This window comes from Eptatretus burgeri, chromosome 16 (genome assembly GCF_056783735.1).
Source record: "Eptatretus burgeri isolate ZD-2024b chromosome 16, Ebu_testis_v1, whole genome shotgun sequence".
NCBI lineage: Eukaryota > Metazoa > Chordata > Myxini > Myxiniformes > Myxinidae > Eptatretus > Eptatretus burgeri.
In genome coordinates this window covers 66263430-66285292 of record NC_140976.1, presented here as the reverse complement: position 1 = coordinate 66285292, position 21863 = coordinate 66263430, and the positions used below count along the sequence as shown (strand labels likewise).

Here is a 21863-nt window from a genome sequence, read left to right as displayed (position 1 = left end):
ATTAGGACAGGGTCCTGATTTTACAATTTGGAGGCCATGCCGATCACTTGACCGGAAGTCTGTCAAAATGGTGGTCTCACAAATTCCTTCCAAAATTTTCCTTTCCAATCAGAATGCTACAAAATTTGGGTTTCAACATTAGGCCAGGGTATAGATGTTAAATTGCAGAAGTTATGCCAATCACATGACCGGAACTGTGTCAAAATGGATGACTTAGTCATCTTTTGGGAAAATCACCTTAATTCCTTCCAAAATCTTTTTTTCCAGACCCACCAGTCAGAATGCCACCAAATTTGGGTGACAACATCAGGATAATGTCCTGATGTTAAATTGCTGAGGCCATACTGATCACATGACTGAAAGTCATAGCCATCTCCACTTATGGCTCGCAGACCTCCTCTCCTGTCGCAGCCAACGTGTGGCCCCAAATGGAGTTCTCTCATCCCCTCTTCCTGTCCACGCTGGAGTTCCTCAAGGTAACGTTCTGGGCCCTGTTCTTTTTCTGGTTTTCATCAATGATCTCTCCGACTCTCTGGAAAATCCTCTTTATCTGTTTGCTGATGACTTCACCCTCTGTTATACCATCTGTCATCCCTCAGAACGGCAAGCCACAGCTTCTTCGCTCTGCAGATCTCGACAAAATCACAAACTGGCCCAACACCTGGGACATGTCTTTCCATCCTTACAAATATCACACTCTCACTATGTCTCTCTGAAAGGACCATTTGGAAAAAATCAGCAACTACTTTCTCAACAACCCTCTGGAAGAAGTCCTTTCATTCAAGCTTCTGGGTCTCACTATCTGCGATGATCTTCCCTGGGAAAGCCACATTTCCAACCTGGCCTCCAAAGCCAGTCGCCGACTGGGAATCCTCCATCGTGCAAAGTCCTTCCTTGGCCCACCTGAGCTCCTGACCACTTACAAAACTTTCGTCTGCAGCTTGATGGAGTACTGCTCTCCCCTCGGGCTCGTGCTCCTGCCTCTCACCTTTCTCAGCTTCATGCTGTGGAAACCAAGGCATTTAGGATCATTGACATCTCCCACGATGAGGCTTAGTCTTTGGCCCTCTCACTCTCACCACAGGCAGGTCGGTGATCTTTCTGTCTTCTACCATCTCCTCTCCGGTCTCACCATCCTGCTCTGTCTGCGATTTGTCCCCACCATATTTCTGCAGGGCACTCAAGGTCCACCAACAACCCCCTTCTGATAAAGCTACCAAAATCACGAATCACTGCTCACCTTCACTTTTTCATTCCTCTTTTTCCCCGCCTTTGGAATAAACTCCCACACTCTCTTCAATCCCAATCTTCCCTCCAGGCCTTCAAAACAGCTGTTCACCACCACCTCTTATCAACCCCCATCCAAATCCTAGATCTTTTATACCCCCGTTAAACCACCTCAAACCTACCTCCTTCAAATTCCCTGCTTTCCTTCCTGAAAGTCCCTTTAATGTCCATCTTGTATACCCCGTGTTCCCCACCCCGTCCCTCACCCTTCTACAGATCTCCTAATGTCTCTGTTCCCCACTGTTTTGTCCTTCCCTCTCCCACTCCTCTTGTCTCATGTCCCCTTGTTGTGCATTGTGTGTTAGCTCTCATACGAGCCTCGACAATGTTTACAAAAAAGTGTGTCAAAATGGCGTTCATGCAGATTCCTTCCAAAATCTTTTTCTCACGACGTACCAGTCAGAGTGCTCCCAAATTTGGGTTACAACATTAGGCCAGGGCTCAAATAAGTTCCAGGTCCAGTGGTCCTATTTTTACTATACAAGATATGAGTTCCCTTTCAAGGATCTTCAACACAGGAGGAGGCCATTAGGCCTATAAAAGGCTGTGCCTTGATGACTACCATATGGTTGTTTGTCCATGCTCTATCCTATTTTAAATGCAAAACGGTGAGCAAGGAGGCAACACTTACATTGTTTAAAGTGTTTGGTATGACTCGGTCAGGTTCAAACCATCTCGGGTTCAAACCACCGACCTCCCAGGCTCAGAGCAGATGCTCTAACTCTAACCAATACACCACCACGTCTGGTAAAGCTTCATAGTTAACACTTAAATTCCATCAATGCAACCACAGGTGGGCACCAAATGCTGCCAAGGAAAAGGCAGGGCCACACCACCATCCTCTTAACCAATAAATAAAATAATATGTTGAAAGGAAACGATGTATGCACGATGGACCAAAACAACCACTAATTAGTATATCCTGGCCCAAGATTATGACTTTGTAAACAATACGTATGACTCATATGAGTCATTTCCATTTGTACATTTCCCTTTCTGTGTACATAATTTTAATTGTATTCCTTTTAGGTCGATAACTATGGAACTCAACAACCCATTGCGCTTCTGAAACTGCTGCTGGAAGGAGGTTTCATGTACAATCGTGGTGGAAAGCCGGGACGCAAGGACCTTCATGACCTGCACTTTTTAGCAGCGATGGGGACGACCGGTGGGGCTCGTCACAAGGTGGACTCTCGTTTCCTCTCGCTTTTCTCCATCATTCATGTGCCTTTCCCCTGCGCTGAGTCACTGCTCTCGATCTACACTTCAATGTTGAGTGGGCATCTCGAGGTTTGTTGCATTGAAAACGTTTTTTAAACTTGCGTTTGTTTGTCGTTGTGGAGATGACGAGGTTGTTTGTCTCACCCCAAAGGGAATGTGAGACTATTGCAATACCCGTGTGTCTGTCTGTGTGTCTGTCTGTCAGCGTCTACTGTATATATTTTGCTCTAAAAATGGTTTTCTTTGCAACTGCTTGTCCGATCGATGCAAAACCTTAAACCTAAGAGGGAGTCCCCATGGGGAATATTGTCTTGCTCACTCCGACATCACAGATCACATGGTATGGCAGCCATGTTGATTTAAAGGAAAACATTTGGACATCATTTTCTCTGAAACCGCTCAATGAAAAAAATTGAAACTTGGCATTTACGTCATCAACGGTGTATGGAGTGATAATGATGATGTCATCAGTGAAGTGGTATTCTAGCCATAATTGGTTGAATTGAAATCCTTATCCAAAAAATCTGAAACTTCATATAGCTGATATACAGTATGACCCGATGTGAGTGAAGATTTAAATTTATGACGTTCATAACCCATGCCAAGAAACTATGTGACATAATACGGTGCATGGATGATACAGGTGCATTGGCCATAATAGCAGTGGGCCATAATAGTTACGTGTTCAGTTAACGATGGTATTTTTGTTCAGAATGAACACACGAGGCGAGACGTTGTGATCTGTGAGTGCCATTCTAGGTTTTTTTTTAGTTTTTATCCCCCGCCACGTGGCGGAAGGGGGATATTGTTGTCACCCGGGTCGTCCGTCCGGCTGGCTGGGCGTCAACATTTATAGCTGTGAGTGCGATAACTCATAAACTGTTCGCTATATCGATTTGAAATTTCGGTCACACATGTACCACCTGAAAAAGAAGAACCCTATTGATTTTGGGCATGGCCGGATCCAAGATGGCCGACTGGGGTGGCCATCTTGAAAAAAATGTTTTTTGTAATAAATGGAAAAACGCTTATCTGATTTCAATTATTTTTCAATGGCAGGGAATTCCCCATCTCTGATGGGTATATTTTTAAATGAGGTTATGCTGTGGCTGATTGTACACACAAACAGTTGTAAAAATAAAAAATTTAAAACTTCCATTTGACAGAAAGACTTGTTGGCAGAAGGTTTAGCAGCCACAAACCTCATGCTGTAAGGAAGTCACTTTTGGCCTGGAAACAAAGCTATGCATTTAGAGGAAGTCAGTAATGTGAGAAACTGCTTTGTTTGTGCCACACTGCAGCCCTTCTCGGAGGATATTCAAGCAATGTGCAAACATATCACACTATGCACTGCAAAGCTATACAACTTCGTATTACAAACACTTCCACCAACACCCTCAAGGTTCCATTACATCTTCAACATGCGGGACCTCTCCAGGGTCTACCAAGGCCTCTGTCTTACCACGCACGACAGGTAACTTGATCTTGTGCTGTCGATGCATTTTTCAATTTCTTTACAAATTGCAAGAACAAACCAATTTATCATTATTTTTTGGTCGTGGTAGGTACAGAACAAAAGCAAAGATGGTTCGAGTGTGGAGAAATGAGTGTGTCCGGGTGTTCCACGATCGTCTGGTCAATGAAACAGATCAGGCCCTGGTAAGGAGAAGCATGAGTTTGATCTATCCTGTTTGTACCTTCATGCATTTTTCATTTCACTGAATAATACTTATTTTCACCTTCCAGGTTCAAGACCATTTGCTCTCTCTCTTGATTGAGCACTTTCCTGAAGAGGTGGAAGAGGCTCGACAGGAGCCTTTGCTTTTTGGAGACTATTGGGCAGCATTGAACATTGAAGAGACACGGACCTACGAAGACCTACAAGACTATGAGAATGTCAGACACTTTTTCCAGGTCTCTTCACCTCTTTGTTCTGACTTCTTCTTCTCTTTGGATCTTCGTATTTGTCATTCTTCTCTTTGCATTGTGTCTAAATGATAAAGGAGTGAAAAAAAAAACTTTCTTCATTAAAGGAGCTTTTGGAAGCATACAACAAATCACAGAAAACACCCATGAATTTGGTGCTTTTTGACTATGCTTTGGAGCACCTGACCCGCATTCACCGTCTCCTGCGGATGCACTGGGGACACGCAATGCTCGTTGGGCCACCAGGCTGTGGCCACCGGTCTCTGACTCGTCTCGCAGCCTTCACCGCAGGATGCCAAGTGAGGCCTAGTTTTAAGGAAACTCACATTCAAAGAAACAGACTCGCACCACAGTTCTAGCTCAAGATACCATCTTGGCTTGACAATGATAAAACCTAGCCGTGCCCACCCATCACATTGTTGATGGGTTTACTCAAAAGACAGCATGATGTACTTCACAAACATATTGCTCGTCTTTCGATGAGTCTCATTGAAGATATATAATGAATTAAAACACGGAAAAAGGATATTTTATGTGTTGTTGCTGTTGTGGTGGCTGCATGTTGTCGTTGTTGTTTGTGTGCTCCTTCCTTGCCCTTCGTGCTTTATTCCGAATGATTCCTGCTGTCTTAGAATAATAAAAATGGAACCGTTGGAACTGCGGCATTAAAGGGGAACCCAAACGCTCAGACCACCTCGACGCTAATCTATCCCTTGATCCCACTGGGGTGGGACATCAACACAGCATGGACACGACGGTGAGACAATACATGGCATGACCACAGACACAAATGGCGTCCCAGGAAAGAATGAAATAAGATGATCCCATCGCTTACAGAACACCTGGTCAGCCTGGACGGTGGGATAAAGCATTTGTCACCCATTTTGTTGGTGGTGTCTGAGTGTGCCTGGGCAGTGTCCGTATCGTGTCATGTCCGTGTCCATGCTGTGTCTTGCCGTGTTTCTGTTCGAATAATATAACTGATATATCAATTAATACAAAATCCCTTACAGACCGACAATTGAACGGAAATACAAAACCAACCGATCTGTAGTGAACATGCGACCAGCATTTTCATCTTCACTAATCAACCTCCATTGTCGCCATCTTAGTCTGAATCGCTCGCATAAGGCTTCAAACAATACGGCTCCATAATCACCCCCGAAAGTGTTCACATCACTAATTTTGTCTCCAATAGTTTCTTCACAATCCCACTGATCGGATTGAACATATCGAGAACCTTCAGAGTTGCAGTAAAGGAATCTTAGCTTGAAATGCACCGTTTCTCGATGTAAGCCACAATTTGGATCAAGGTTGGTTCCAGGTGTGACGTCAATGGTGAAAATCTAAAATCGACACATTAGGGCTTTTTTTTTGGCACTTTGTGATTGGCAAAGAAAGTTCAATTTTCCCTTCAAATTAAACCGTGATGAATGATTTTCAATGGTTTTCAGAAGAAAAAAATGTTTCATTTGGATTCCCTTTTTAAAGATCCAAATCCCACATCTTATTTCTTTCTTTCTTTCCTTCTTCTTCTTCTTCTTCTTCTTCTTCTTCTTCTTCTTCTTCTTCTTCTTCTTCTTCTTCTTCTTCTTCTTCTTCTTCTTCTTCTTCTTCTTCTTCTTCTTCTTCTTCTTCTTCTTCTGTTTCTTCTTCTTGTTCTTCTTCTTCTTCTTCTTCTTCTTCTTCTTCTTCGTCTTCTTCTTCTTCTTCTTCTTCTTCTTCTTCTTCTTCTTCTTCTTCTTCTTCTTCTTCTTCTTCTTCTTCTTCTTCTTCTTCTTCTTCTTCTTCTTCTTCTTCTTCTTCTTCTTCTTCTTCTTCTTCTTCTTCTTCTTCTTCTTCTTCTTCTTCTTCTTCTTCTTCTTCTTCTTCTTCTTCTTCTTCTTCTTCTTCTTCTTCTTCTTCTTCTTCTTCTTCTTCTTCTTCTTCTTCTTCTTCTTCTTCTTCTTCTTCTTCTTCTTCTTCTTCTTCTTCTTCTTCTTCTTCTTCTTCTTCTTCTTCTTCTTCTTCTTCTTCTTCTTCTTCTTCTTCTTCTTCTTCTTCTTCTTCTTCTTCTTCTTCTTCTTCTTCTTCTTCTTCTTCTTCTTCTTCTTCTTCTTCTTCTTCTTCTTCTTCTTCTTCTTCTTCTTCTTCTTCTTCTTCTTCTTCTTCTTCTTCTTCTTCTTCTTCTTCTTCTTCTTCTTCTTCTTCTTCTTCTTCTTCTTCTTCTTCTTCTTCTTCTTCTTCTTCTTCTTCTTCTTCTTCTTCTTCTTCTTCTTCTTCTTCTTCTTCTTCTTCTTCTTCTTCTTCTTCTTCTTCTTCTTCTTCTTCTTCTTCTTCTTCTTCTTCTTCTTCTTCTTCTTCTTCTTCTTCTTCTTCTTCTTCTTCTTCTTCTTCTTCTTCTTCTTCTTCTTCTTCTTCTTCTTCTTCTTCTTCTTCTTCTTCTTCTTCTTCTTCTTCTTCTTCTTCTTCTTCTTCTTCTTCTTCTTCTTCTTCTTCTTCTTCTTCTTCTTCTTCTTCTTCTTCTTCTTCTTCTTCTTCTTCTTCTTCTTCTTCTTCTTCTTCTTCTTCTTCTTCTTCTTCTTCTTCTTCTTCTTCTTCTTCTTCTTCTTCTTCTTCTTCTTCTTCTTCTTCTTCTTCTTCTTCTTCTTCTTCTTCTTCTTCTTCTTCTTCTTCTTCTTCTTCTTCTTTCCTTCTTCTTCTTCTTCTTCTTCTTCTTCTTCTTCTTCTTCTTCTTCTTCTTCTTCGGAAAGAAGGGCTTTTAAAACAGCCATTTTTATGATTAAATGGACACGAATATTTGTTCTGATCCTGAGTGAACCCTTTGCAATGAAACGTGACGGACGGACACACACACACACACACACACACACACACACACACACACACACACACACACACACACTTCTCCTTTTATAAATAGATAAAAAGTGACATCAGTATCATATTATATTTGACACTCGTTCACTCCAAATCCCAGCTCATTCATATTAGGGAGCAGATGTCTGCGTTGAATGGATTTGAATATAACTCCATTTGAAAATGTAATTTTAAGCAACCAAGTCTATGAAATATAAACGTTTAACAAGAGAGGAGCCAAATGATTTTGAGGAAAGCAAGGTTAGCCTCAAACAGGGAGCACAATTTGTTTTTTCCACATTTTTATTTATTTATTTGTATGCATCCTGTGCCTGATTGGCTGCATCATTTTCTGAGGGCATGACTGTGCCGCTGCTGCAATGCTTCCTGTTGCCAGCAGACTGGTACTTATTTCACCGACCTCAGAAGGATGACAAGCTGAATCAACCCGCCTGGTGTTAATTCAATGACACGACAGGGGCTTGAACTCAAGACCCTAATATCTTAAGCCAGCCCCCCTTAACCGTAAAAGCCAACACCAGGGTTTTTTCACATGATCAGTGTGTATGACTCATGGAGGACATTGTACAAATGTCATACATTTGCAGGACAAGGATATGAGGAAACACCACTTTACTTATCCCTGAATTGTGAGCGCAGTTCAAGTTGGACCTTTAGACCTTTGTTTATGAAAGGTGGTGTCATGTGTGTGGATTGATAGGTTTCGGGAATTGATCTTTATCGTGTTGGTAACCAATATCCAAAATCACGTGTTTTCTGCTTTAATGCACATGTGGAGAATCAAGATGGTGGCAAGTCAGATAACAAAGATGGTGGAATTGTAAAACATAAAGCATGGTGATTGGTTGCGCTGTCCAGTGATAACTGTCTGTCAAAGTCATCCGTGTAATAGAACACCGAACGGGTAAGAGGTCTTGGATGAGGAATGTCGTTAAGAACGATGGGCTACACTGACTATGCACATCCGAAATAATTTTACACCAAAGAGGTTTGAAATTAGTTAACATTCTGATGGGACTCGTCGGTGTCCAAAGCTCGATATCATACCTTGAAAGGTAATGAAAGTTTCGTTTTTGTGATAGAGTATACCTGCAAGCTTTGTTATCAGATATAGACAAAAGTCTACTTCTAATTTAGATCATCATTGTACAAAGACACAAGTACACAACTCCAATGGCACTCGGTAGAGCGCATACATCTGCCAGGTTGAACAATTCATGTTTTGTTTGCCACTGATAGGCCGGATCTGCATCCACACCTAAACCAAAATCGAATCTTGTCACCAACACATCTCATCCACTAACTTTGTCATAACCATGCTGATATGTCATAATCATTACCTTTCAAGGTATGAAATAACTTTTTGAGATATCCTGCTGTATGTCGTTTTTGGCCCTATCTCTCAATGGTGAAGGAAGAATCACTTCAAAGATTATCGTATCCGGTCCGGATTCGGATCTTCACCAAAATCGAATCAATTCATCCTTGTCACACACCCAGCCTGTTCACCAAGTTTTGGCTGAATGTGTCCATAACATTTTGAGATATCCTGCACACACACAGATAAACAGACAGACAGACAAACAAACAGAGGTGAAAACATAACCTCCGTCCACCTTCGGTGGTAGAGGTAATGAACAAGTCAACACTACACAGTACTGTAAATGGCATCCCAGCATCACGAGCTAAAGGCTCAGATCGGAATGCCAAACAGAGCAACTCAAGTTGTTTTCAGTATATTACACTTGTCTACCAGCAAAACAAGTGCCTCAGTTATCTAGCAAAAATGTGGAACCATAGAAGTGAACAATTAAACTGCCCTAACCTGGTTGCTAGTTATTATTTTCCTCACCTGATGATGTCTCACGACAGTTGCACCAGATTAATAACATGTTGAATTGCTGATTATTTACCAGTGGCCTGCAAAAGTATTCACCCCCGACCAATAATGGCTCATTTAGATGAATTACGAATTATGGAGAAAAATATTTCCAAATGAACATCTTTATGAATAACTGAAGAGATCAAACTAAACACTGTTATAGTTGGAGGAGGTTACATGTCAGGAATACCTGCAGAAAATATGTACAAATCAACATTCACTGGTTGTAATAGTATTCAGCCCCCAAGATCAGTACTTGCTGGAAGCACTTTTTACAGCAATAACTGCTATGAGTGTTCGTGGGTAGATCTCTAACAGCTTTACACAGTGGGATGGTGAAATCGTTGCCCATTCTTCAAGTGAAAATTGCTCTAGTTCTGCCAAGTTTGATGGGGATCGTCGATGGACTGCGATCTTCAAGTCTCGCCATAAATGTTAAATTGGGTTCAAGTCAGGCCTTTCACTGGGCCACTCAAGAACATTTATTTTGTTCTTATTCAGACACTCCAATGTGGCTTGAGCTTTGTACTTTGAATCATTGTCCTGATTAAATGTGAATTTCTGACGCAGTTTCAGATTCATGGCTGACTCAAGCAGGTTTTCATCAAGGATTCTCCTGTACTTTTCTCCATCCATTATCCCTTCTATTCTGACAAGCTTGCCAGTCCCTGCTGATGAAAAGTAGCCTCATAACGCGATGCTACCACCACCATGCTTGACAGTCGGGATGGTGTTCACTGTGTGATGTGCAGTGTTGGGTTTCCTCCAGACATAACACTTTGAATTTAAACCAAAAAGTTCAATTTTTGTCTCTGCTGATCACAAACCGTTTCTCCACATGCCTGCAGTATCATTAAGATACTTTATCGAAAACTCCATACTAGCTTTTAGATGCCTCTTTTTCAGTCATGGTTTCTTTCTTGCCACCTGTTCATGGGGGCCAGCTTTGTGAATGGAACAGGATATTGTTGATTGATTAACACTGACCCCCATCTCAGACATAGAGCCTGTAGATCTTTCAAAGTCATTGTTGGATTTACAGTGACATCCTGAACCAGTTTCCTGCTTGCATGGCTGCTGAGTTTGGATGGGCACCCTGATCTGGGTAGAGTCTGGGTGGTATGATACGTCTTCCACTTCTTAATGATGGGTTTCACCGAACTCAAAGAGTTAATGAGTGAAATTAAAATCTTCTTATAGCTCTCTCCTGAACGGTGTTTCTCCACCACTTCATGTCTGACTTCTTTGGAAAGCTCCTTTGTCTTCATGTTTACCTTCTTGGTTGACCAAGTGAGTTGCACTTTAAAACTCCTTAGATAAGTGGGGGAGCTTCATTTGTAATTTAAACCAATGGTTACATCCAGGTGAAACCTATTACATATATTTTGTAACCTTTCAAATAAATAATTTTCTCCTGAAGTGAGTTAGGGTTAATTCGGTAAAGGGTTGGAATACCAACGCAACTGAGAATCATCTGATTTTTTTTATGATAACACTGAACAACAAATTTCAAAAAAATTTTTTTACTGGAGATGTGTAAAGTGATTAAGACCAATTTGGGTACGCTGATTTCAAAAATCATAACCGTTTTGCTGTATCACGTCAGGATTTTCAGGAACAGAAATATTCCCATTGCCTAGAAGTCAGGATTTCAATGAAATTTACATATGTCTTTAACATGTCTATTTCGTACAATTGTTGTTAACTTGTGTTATATTTCTTTTTTTCAGATAAAGATGAGTAAGCGTTCCTGTACCAATCATCCTGACAACTTCTGTTATGTCTGTGGTCGGTATACCAAAAAAGATCAACAGCGAAGTATATCTACAGCAGTGAAAATGAAGGCCGCCTACTTTCACTACTTCGGGTGTAAGGTGGGGGACCAAGAACAGAGCCTGGCACCACACATCTGCTGCACAAGCTGTCACACAACCTTGACTCAGTGGTTGGTGGGCAAGCGCGCGAGCATGCCATTTGCGGTGCCCATGATATGGCGTGAGCCGCAGAATCATCATGATGATTGTTATTTCTGCTGCACAAGCATCGCCGGCTTCAACAAGAATAAAGGTCACATCAAGTACGCTGACTGCGTCTCTGCTCGTAAACCTGTGCCTCATGATGACGAGAACCCCGTTCCAACACCTCCAGCTGATCAGAACATAGCTGTAAGCAGTGGTGAAGAGGATGGTGATGATGAACCTTTTGAACCCGACACTCAAGAATCACACCTTCTGAACCAGGGAGACTTAAATGATCTTGTAAGAGATCTCTCGCTGTCAAAGGCGAAGGCAGAGCTGCTTGGATCAAGGCTGCAGCAGTGGAATCTACTTGAACCTAACACCAAGATATCCTTGTTCAGAGCACGTCACAGAGACATGGCTGAGTTCTTTGAGATGGAAGACACGATGACATTCTGCAGTGACATCAACGGTCTGTTGAAAGAACTTGGGTGTGATCACGATCCTGCAGACTGGCGCCTCTTCATCGACTCGGGGAAGAACAGCTTGAAGGCTGTTTTGCTCCACAATGGCAACGAGAAACCATCAGTCCCACTGGCTCACGCGTTCGGCATGACAGAGACCTATGAGACTATGCGGCAGCTGCTTGATTCCATCAAGTACAATGACTTCAACTGGCACATCTGCGGAGACTTGAAAGTGGTGGTGCTGTTGTTAGGGCTGCAGTCAGGCTACACGAAATACATGTTCTTCCTTTGTCTCTGGGATAGCAGAGACGACAAGAATCACTGGACGAAGAAAGATTGGGAAGAGCGAAAAGAGCATGTACCTGGTCGACACAACGTGAAGCATGTCGCCCTTGTCGACCCAGCCAAGGTTTTCCTTCCACCACTCCACATAAAGCTCGGCTTGATGAAAAGTTTTGTACGGGCAATGGATCTGAATGGGCGTGGGTTTTTATACCTCAAGGAAAAGTTTGGCAACACCTTGTCGGAGGCCAAGATCAAGGCTGGTGTCTTTGTTGGACCGCAAATCCGACAGATTATGAAGGACGAAACTTTTCCGACAACTCTAAACCCCAAAGAGCTGGCAGCGTGGAGGAGCTTTCAAGCTGTGACGGACAACTTCTTGGGGAACGAGCGCGCGGACAACTATGAAGAAATAGTGCAGCAGCTGCTGGAGTCCTTCAGGAAACTTGGCTCCAGGATGTCCCTGAAAATCCATTTCCTACACCAGCACCTGAACTTCTTCCCTGACAACTTGGGAGCAGTCTCGGACGAGCACGGCGAGCGATTCCACCAAGAGATTTCACTCATGGAGACGCGTTACCAAGGGCGGCACAACCCGAACATGATGGGCGATTTCTGCTGGTTCCTGCATCGTGAAACTGACACAGAGCAGCACAAACGCAAAGCCAAATGCCTAAAGCATTTTTAATTACATTCTAGTGGAGTTTTTCTGTAATTTCTATAATTTTGAAGCATTCATGATGAAATAAATGAATAAATGAATTTTTGTAAATTTCATTGAAATCCTGACTTCTAGGCAATGGGAATATTTCTGTTACTGAAAATCCTGAAGTGATACAGCAAAACGGTTATGATTTTTGAAATCAGCGTACCCAAATTAGTCTAAATCACTTTACACATCTCCAGTAAAAAATTTTTGTTGTTCAGTGTAATCAAACTTATTCACATTTTATCTGCATTTTTAGCTTTATTTCTTTGGAGGAGTTTGTGAACTCTATATATTAAGTTTGATTTGAAACAATCATGAAACAAGAAATGAGCTCAGATGGCATCAAAATGTGAACAATTTGCACAGGGGGGGGTGAGTGGGGATGAGGGAGGGGGGTGAGGGTGCGTGAATACTTTTGCAGGCCACTGTATGCTGTCAAAAATACTGTTTCAGTGATGCAAATGTTTTGGCTTCCTTGTAATCGATGCATGAAAAGACATACGTATTACTTTTCTTGAAGTTCTGTGTGATTCTGTTGAAAAATAGATTTAGATCTAATCATATTATGAGTTTCTCATTCCCAAAACTTTTTAATTATCTTTTACTGGAAGTTATAAGTATTTGGCTGTCGTCTATATTTACGATCATTATCATTCACATATTATTGAGGAACAAGCTACTGAAACAACAGAACTCTCTGAAGTTTTACTCTTGCAATAAAATTTTATAATCACCTCCAACGATTCAAACTAAAGGGGCTGTCACACCTTGACGTTTTAGCCAGCGTATGGCAAGGTCTCAAAATGTATGTAAAACGCTGGCGTATGCTGAACTATTGATGCTTTTTACGTTTTGGGTGTATAATAACGTGTTGGACGTATGCATAACGTATTAGTAACGTACACAGAACGTTTTAATCACGTATAGATAACTTATACCAACGAATGCTGAGCGTGTTGTCGGCGTTCACAACCTATGCCCAACGATAGTCGAACTTATGCATAGCGCGGCAGCGTATCGCCGACGATCACGTGGCGGAAGCTATTAATAGGCTGCGGCTCGACGATTCAAATCATAACCGCACTAGACATCGAAGTGTGAAGCCGCTGTCACACCTTGACGTTTTAGCCAGCGTCTGCCGACGTATGAAAAGTTTGCCGAACCAAGCTGGCACACGTCGAATACGTTATGGGTAAGTTTTGTATACGTTAAGAGCACGCTGGCATACGTCGTAGTACGCTGGCATACGTCATTGTACGCCGAGAAATTTTCAGCATGTTGAAAATTTCTCGACGTACTCTGTGTGTGACACACATTCCGCATACGCTGGCATAAGTTGTCGGCACACTACGCGATCGTTGACACGCGTCGACATACGTTACTTGTACATTACTCATAAGTCGAAACACGTCAAGGTAATGGTTAGCGTCAGTGTTCCAGACTCCCTGGTTTATTATTTTTTTTTTTCTTCGGTATGACGGTCATGTTGACACTTCGATTTCTAGTGCGGTTATGATTTAAATCGTTGAGCGGCAGCCTTTTAATCATATGATATTATAACCGCACTAGAAATTGAAGTGTCAACATGACCGTCATACCGAAGAAAAAAAAAACCAATGTCACCCGCTGGGTGACCCGTATCTTGCCAAAAGGTGACCACGTGTGACTTCTTTAAGGTCACACTGAGGTGAACAGAGCTGCTATCCACCAGGAGCGACTCCTTGAGGAATATCTGCCAACGAGAGATTCCGATAAGAATCGTTCTACAGAGTAATCATGAAAAATATGCTTTTGCCTCATAACGTCACCAAATGACATCATAATGTCTCAAGCTTGACATATCTCGAAAGCACTCATCGAGGTGTTCAATTTGAGGTACTACACGATATGGTTCCTAAAACTTGAAAATTTGACCTTGGGGTCAAATATGTTTGACCTGAGGCGCTAACCATGAAGGTCAAGGCCAATTGCCACCAAAAATTAATCAGCTGAGCGCCAGACCATGAACTATATTCCCATGAAGTTTGAAGACGATCCGATCAAAATTACTCAAAAAATAAGGGTTTCGTCGACTCCCCTGATTTGCGACAAAGTGACCTTGACCTTTGACCTTGACCTTCAAAATTTTATGCGCTGAAAGGGACCTCTATAGGCCTCTGATATGCGAAGTTACAAAAATTTCCAATGATAACTGTGCTCTGCAGAGTGATTTATACGTGATTACAGACCAAAAAATAAAAATAAAAACATATGAAGGTCAAGGCCTAAAAACATATGCTGCTCTTCCTTCGCTCCAATTGGTTCTTCTGACCACGTCCTTGTTAAAGTGGACATCTCTCTGGCTGTTATCAGAGAACCACCTCACCGCCGTCGAGTCTGGCATTTCACTCAAGCCGACTGGCAGGGTCTCCGAGCAGCCATCAAACTTACAGACTGGTCTCCTATCACTACTTTCTCAAACATCAACTCATCCTGGGAATTCTTTCAAAGAAACTTGCTCTCCCTCATGCACAGATTTATCCCCTCTCGTGTTCAGTTGTCTTACCCTTCCTCCCGCCCTTGGTTTACTGAAGCTTGTGGCGAGGCAGTTGTCCTGAAACAACTTGCCTTTGCCTCATGGAAAGCAAACCCAACTGAGGGCAATCTCAGTTCTTTCCACAAAGCTCGGAACAAGTGTGTATCTACTCTCAGGAGAGCCAGAAAACAACATCTTTCTCATCTCAAGTCTGAACTCTCAAACCTCTCTCCCTCCTCAAAATCCTGGTGGCGTTTAATCAAATCTGTTTCTGGTGTATGTTCCCCCTCCATCCCCTCCCTTACCTCAAATGGCCGCACTGCTGATTCCACACGTGATAAAGCTGAATGTCTAAACTCGGTGTTTGCAGCTAAATCTTGTGTCCCAAACCCATCACTATCTCTACCCACTTTACCCAGTCGCACCCAACTGTCCCTGGACTCTGTATCCTTTTCTCCTGACAAGGTGGAGAGCTTGCTTTCAAACCTCGAGTCAGATTCTGCAACCGGTCCAGACGGCATCAGCCCACGTGTCCTCAAAGCCTGCTCTTCTGCTCTTGCTCACCCTCTCTCTCTGTTCTATTCACCCTCTCATTTTCCAAAGGTCATCTGCCATCTGCTTGGAAATCTGCTAACATCACTGCCCTGCATAAAAAAGGTGCAAAAACAGATCCCTGTAACTACAGACCAATCAGCCTTCTCCCAATCATCAGCAAGGTTATGGAATCCATCATCGCTTCAGACATGAAATCGTTCCTCTTCTCCAATGGCTTGATTTCCAATCATCAATTTGGTTTCAGACCAGGTCACTCTACCCTGGATATGCTGCTACTGCTCTCCCATCAATGGATGGAGGTCCTCAATGCCAGACAGGAAATCCGAGCCGTATCCCTGGACATATCACGTGCTTTTGACACAGTCTGGCACCCTGCACTACTCACCAAACTCTCTTCCCATGGTATTCAAGGCCATCTCCACTCATGGCTCGCAGACTTCCTCTCCTGTCGCAGTCAACGTGTGGCCCCAAATGGAGTTCTTTCATCCCCCCTTCCTGTCCAGGCTGGAGTTCCTCAAGGTAGCGTTCTGGGCCCTGTTCTTTTTCTGGTTTTCATCAATGATCTCTCGGACTCTCTGGAAAATCCTCTATTTCTCTTTGCCGATGACTCCACCCTCTGCCGTACCATCTGTCATCCCTCAGACCGGCAAGCAGCAGCTTCTTCGCTCACTGCAGATCTGGATAAAATCACAAACTGGTCCAACACGTGGAACATGTCTTTCAATCCACACAAATCTCACACTCTCACTATGTCTCTTCGAAAGGACCGTTTACAAAACCCCCCCATCCACTTTCTCAACAATCCTCTGGAAGAAGTCTTTTCTTTCAAGCTTCTGGGTCTCACTATCTGCTATGACCTTTCCTGGGAAAGTCACATTTCCAACCTTGCCTCAAAAGCCAGTCGCCGACTGGGAATCCTCCGTCGTGCAAAGTCCTTCCTCGGCCCTCTTGAGCTCCTGACTACTTACAAAGCTTTTGTCCGTAGCCTGATGGAGTACTGCTCTCCCCTCTGGGCTGGTGATCCTGCCTCCCACCTTTCTCGACTTCACGCTGTCGAAACCAAGGCATTTAAGATCATTGGCATCTCCCGCAATGAAGCTGAGTCTTTGGGCCTCTCACTCAATCACCGCAGGTTAGTCGGTGGTCTTTCTGTCTTCTACCGACTCCTCTCCAGCCTTGCCCCCCCTGCTCTCTCTGCGATTTGTCCCAACCACATTTCCACAGGGCGCTCAAGGTCCGCCAACAACCCCCTTCTGGTAAAACTACCAAAATCACGAATCACTGCTCATCTTCACTCTTTCATTCCTCTTTTTTCCCGCCTTTGGAATAAACTTCCTCACTCTATTCTTTCCCATTCTTCCCTCCAGGCTTTCAAAACAGGTGTTCACCACCACCTCTTATCTTCCCCCATCCAAATCCTCGATCTTTTCTACCCCCGATAATCCACCCAAGCCCACTTCCTTCAATTCTCCTGCTTTCCTTCCTGAAAGTCCCTGTAATGTCCATCTTCTCCTCGCCATGTTCCCCGTCCCATCCCCATCCCTCTCCCTTCCACAGTTGTGAGTTGTCCATCTTCTCTTCTCCATCTTCTCCTTCAACAAGCTGTGAGTTGTGTGTTAGCTCTCATACGAGCCTCGACCAAGGTATACAAAAAAAAAAAAAAAAGGCCAATCGCCACCAAAAATTAATCAGCTGAGCGCCAGACCATGATCTATATTCCCATGAAGTTTGAAGACGATCCGATCAAAATTACTCAAAAAATAAGGGTTTCGTCGACTCCCCTGATTTGCGACAAAGTGACCTTGACCTTTGACCTTGACCTTCAAAATTTTGTGCACTGAAAGGGACCTCTATAGGCCTCTGATATGCGAAGTTACAAAAATTTCCGATGATAACTGTGCTCTGCAGAATTTTTTTATACGTGATTACAGACAAAAAAAACAAAAAACATACAAGCTGACTAACATATCTTGCAAAACTTTGTTTTGGCAAGATAAAAATTTAAAAAAAAAGAAAAAAAAACAGGGAGTCTGGAACACTGACGCTAACCATTACCTTGACGTGTTTCGACTTATGAGTACCTTACAAGTAACGTGTGTCGACGTGTGCCAACGTTCGCGTAATACGCCTACAACTTATGCAAGCGTTATGCGGAACGCGTGAGTCATACGCTGGCATACGTCGGTAAATTTCAAGCATGGGAAATTTGTCTAACAGCTGGGCGAACTATGACGTATGCCAGCGTACTACGACGTATGCCAGTGTACCATGACGTATGCCAGCGTGCTCTTAACGTATACAAACTTACCCATAACGTATTCGACGTGTGCCAGCGTTTTAGCCCAATTTTGCATACGTCAGGCATACGTTGGCTAAATCGTCAAGGTGTGACAGGGCCTTAAAAATGGAAAATATCTGAATTTTTTCGGGATTTATTGTCAATTTACAAATTTTTTACTCAAGGCGTCTTCCCACAAACAGGTCTTTGAGTTACCATTAAGCCGAGGGTACTGCGAGCGGGTATTTCGAGAAGACCTGAAGAAGTTGTATCTGCAACTCGGGGTGGATAACAAGCCAACAGTTTTCTTAATCAACGACTCCTTCATTATCGAGGAAGGATTTTTGGAGCATGTCAACAATATGCTGACAACGGGTATGGAGATGTGACAATCTTCTTTCACAGTGCTTAAATGTTCAAGGTTCAACACAAGGAAACCATCAACAATATGCTGTTATCGAGTAACTTGGAAGCCCTCTAGTTTCCAAATGCTCTCGGTGACAAACCTTGTTTTTTTCTTCTTTTTATTTTTTTTATTTTTTCCACCTTTATGATGTTGTGCCAGGAAATGTGCCAGCACTATTTTCAGAGGAAGAACTGGAGATTGCGCTGAATGAGCTGCGAGAAGAGGCCGGCGATGCAGGCGTCGGTGTCAGAAAGAAGGAAGTGTGGCAGTTTTTCATGAGGAGATGCCGTGACAATCTTCATGTGGTGTTCACGACGTCTCCGGCGGGAGACCTGCTCAGATTACGATGTCGCTCCTTCCCAGGTCAACTGCACAACTTGAAATTTATTCTTTCCAGCAATTCAACCACAATGCAAATGCACTGAGAATATTTATATTCTTTCTTTCAGGTCTGGTGAACAACACTGGGATTGATTGGTTCTTGCCTTGGCCCCATGAAGCTTTGCTCCAAGTGGCACAATCCTTTCTCGGTAAATTTGCTGTCCTTGGTGAGGTTGTGAATTCCCATTCTTGTAAGGTGTCAGGGAGAGAAGGAAAGCATTTTGTTGTCTCAATCTTCTGCCTGCTCCTTCTGTTCTAGGAGACAGTGGGATGGTTCAGGAAGACCTCATGCCGGAAGTCGTGCAGCACGCTGCCATGGTTTACCATTGTGTGGAGCAAAACAGCCTTCTTTTTGAGCAACAGTTACATCGATTTAACCATGTGACTCCCCAAAACTATTTAGATTGCTTAAACACTTACTTGCACTTACTCCAGGAGAAGAATCAGCTAATTCAGGGTAAGGTTGTCCTTTCTCTCCTGTGCAATATGATTACAGTGTATTTGTTTTCATTTATCCTCCCTCTCTTTCTTATTTCCGTTTATGTTTGTAATATTTTCTGTGGTTATTGATAGCCTCCCTATCCTACGTGAACCCTCAAGCCACTGGCAGTTGTCTGATGCTCCTCAAGACGCTTAATCTCTGGACCACTAATATTAGGAATAGTGACCCTGCAAGCAAGGAAATTAAAGAGGGTCTTTACCATCAGGACAATGCACACGGCTTGAGGGAGGCCTAAGGAAGCTGCAGGAAGCTTCGGAGGAATTGAATGAACTCAGTGAAAAACTTGATGAGCAGAAGCATGAGCTGGCTGAGAAGGCAAAAGCTTGCAGAACTCTACTCGAGGAGATTGCAATCAACAAAGAGACTGGTAAGATCCACTTATAATATCCATATCTGGTCATTAAACATCTAGATGTCCTCTATGCTACCTTTTTTAATCATTCGTTTGTTTGTAATATTACTGCAAAAGGGTTCACAGGATAGTTCAGAGCTAGGGCACTCACCTTTGAGCAGTCTCGTCTTGGTTAGATTCTTTACCAGACTATAAACTGTCATCCTGGTGCTTCACAGGCCTTTGGTCCTTTGGGTGTCCCATCTGCCAGTAACTGCTCACACAGCATATAAAATATATCACATTGCCCCAAGCTAAAGTATCCTTTGTCAGAATGCTAACCGGTTTGGAATTGGTTCTTTTGCAGTTGCAGAAACGTCATGACCGACCGCTCCATAAAAGGAATTATGGTTCTTGCGTTATGACTTATTGATGACTTCTCAGACACTTGAGTCACAAAGCCTCACCTTGTATTTCCTGATGCATGCTGCACGTTGATGGTTAATTAAACAACTTTGTTGTTGACACAGTGGATGCAAAAACAGCTTTGGCTCGGAGAAAGGCCCAGGAGATGGAAGAACAAAATGGTGTTATAGCCATGGAAAAGCATGCAGCTGAAAAAGCTCTGTCTGTAGCTCTGCCTGCGTTGGTGACTGCTCGACTTGCTTTGCAGAATTTTGAGAAGTCAGATGTGACTGAGATAAGGTCAGTGCAGGGGTTTAACCAAAATATTAAGGGAGTGTGGGATATCCCATGTTGCCTGCCAAGTAGCAGAAATCACTTGGGTCTGTATTACCTCCAAATAAATTCAAACTTTGCAATTACGGCAAAGCAGCATTACTCTGCAAAGTATCTGTACCACCTGACTTCATGCAGGATCAGTAACATGACGAAGTACCTGCTGGACAGAAAAACAAGATACAACCACCTTCTTCTTTAATGGCCACCATTAACCCACCTTTCTTGTGGGTTCGCCTGAGGGAAGCTTGGCCCGAGTCTTCACGAACTGGTTGGCCAGGCCTGACATTTGACTAGTTAGAACACGAATTTTGAATTTGGCAATGGTGCTGGAGATAGCTTTCCTACTCTTCACGAATGACACCATGGGATCTTAATGTCCACCAACAAATGCCGGCAGATGGAACGCTCGTTTAATGTCCATCTGAGGGACGGCACACATTGATGACTCACCCTGCCTTTGAAACACTTGGCTGTCAGTTTATAGCTGGGTCAGGAATCAAACTCATGCTAGACAGATTAGAGGTGAGTGTGTATACCTCAGGGCCATCCTGCCAGACCAAAACAAGATACAAACACCAGTAGAGGATAAATGGGATTTCTGGGACTTCCATTCAAATGAATAGGGGGGGGGGAAGGGAAAATCTTTCTGACTCAAGCCCCAAAAGCCCAAAATAGGACACTTATTTTCTCCCCACCTATCCCTTTCCCTCCCATACAAGCAAATGTAAAATTGAAACTGATTTTCTCCCCCCTCCCATCCAAGCAAATGTAAAATTGAGACTTACTGATTAAAGCACTTCTTTCCCTTTCATATATTCATTCCACTCAAAAAGCGAACCAACGTATATTTGTCCATGTTCTACTTCAGGGAATAACTTAATTTTCCTATTACATTCATCAACATTGAGTATATTCACAAAGATTACTTTGGAACTTGGTTCTTGGTTTAAGTGTCTTTGTTGAGCAGAAATGAAATGATAAACTTCTCTTAATAATGATAATAATGGGAACGGTTCTCATTGGGTTCGTATTTTCAATTGTCAAGACAAATATTATTTTGATAGTTTTGGTCTTCCACCATCTGTTGGAGTAATAAAATTCTTACAGAATTGTGTTTATCAAACATTTCAAGTCCAGGAATTAAATTCCAAGTGTTGTGGTCAATTATGTCTATTTGTGTTATTTCAACTCAACAAAAATAAAAATTTTAATGACATTATTTTTAATTGAATATAAATGTCTTATGTTGGTAAAGATTGTTCTATCTTTGGTGTGTCCCAATAGCTGGATATTGATTTATCAAATTATTACACAAAGGCACAGGCTGAACGACAGAAATATGGTATAGCAAAGAATATTAATCTGAAAAATGCTTATAAATTAATAAATTATCCAAGCCCAACTGACACGAATGACTTGGTGAGATGAAGTGATTTATCACTATATATATATATATATATATATATATATATATATATATATATATATATATATATATATATATATATATATATATATATATATATACTGTGACGTTCACGGGACTTGAACAGTCCCGCCAAC

At 42.5% G+C, this 21863-nt stretch overlaps 1 protein-coding gene across 1 annotated transcript in view; it reads left to right on the top strand.

Moving 5' to 3' along the window:
• Positions 1–21863, top strand: part of LOC147011247 (dynein axonemal heavy chain 10-like) — a 147580-nt gene that overhangs the window by 93342 nt on the left and 32375 nt on the right. Inside the window, exons 31-41 of the mRNA XM_085859696.1 lie at positions 2317–2577; positions 3810–3982; positions 4074–4167; positions 4255–4422; positions 4542–4733; positions 18143–18314; positions 18505–18708; positions 18795–18875; positions 18986–19183; positions 19434–19595; positions 20090–20264. Coding sequence (XP_085715822.1) covers positions 2317–2577; positions 3810–3982; positions 4074–4167; positions 4255–4422; positions 4542–4733; positions 18143–18314; positions 18505–18708; positions 18795–18875; positions 18986–19183; positions 19434–19595; positions 20090–20264 — 1880 coding nt within the window. The remainder of the gene's footprint in view (positions 1–2316; positions 2578–3809; positions 3983–4073; positions 4168–4254; positions 4423–4541; positions 4734–18142; positions 18315–18504; positions 18709–18794; positions 18876–18985; positions 19184–19433; positions 19596–20089; positions 20265–21863) is intronic.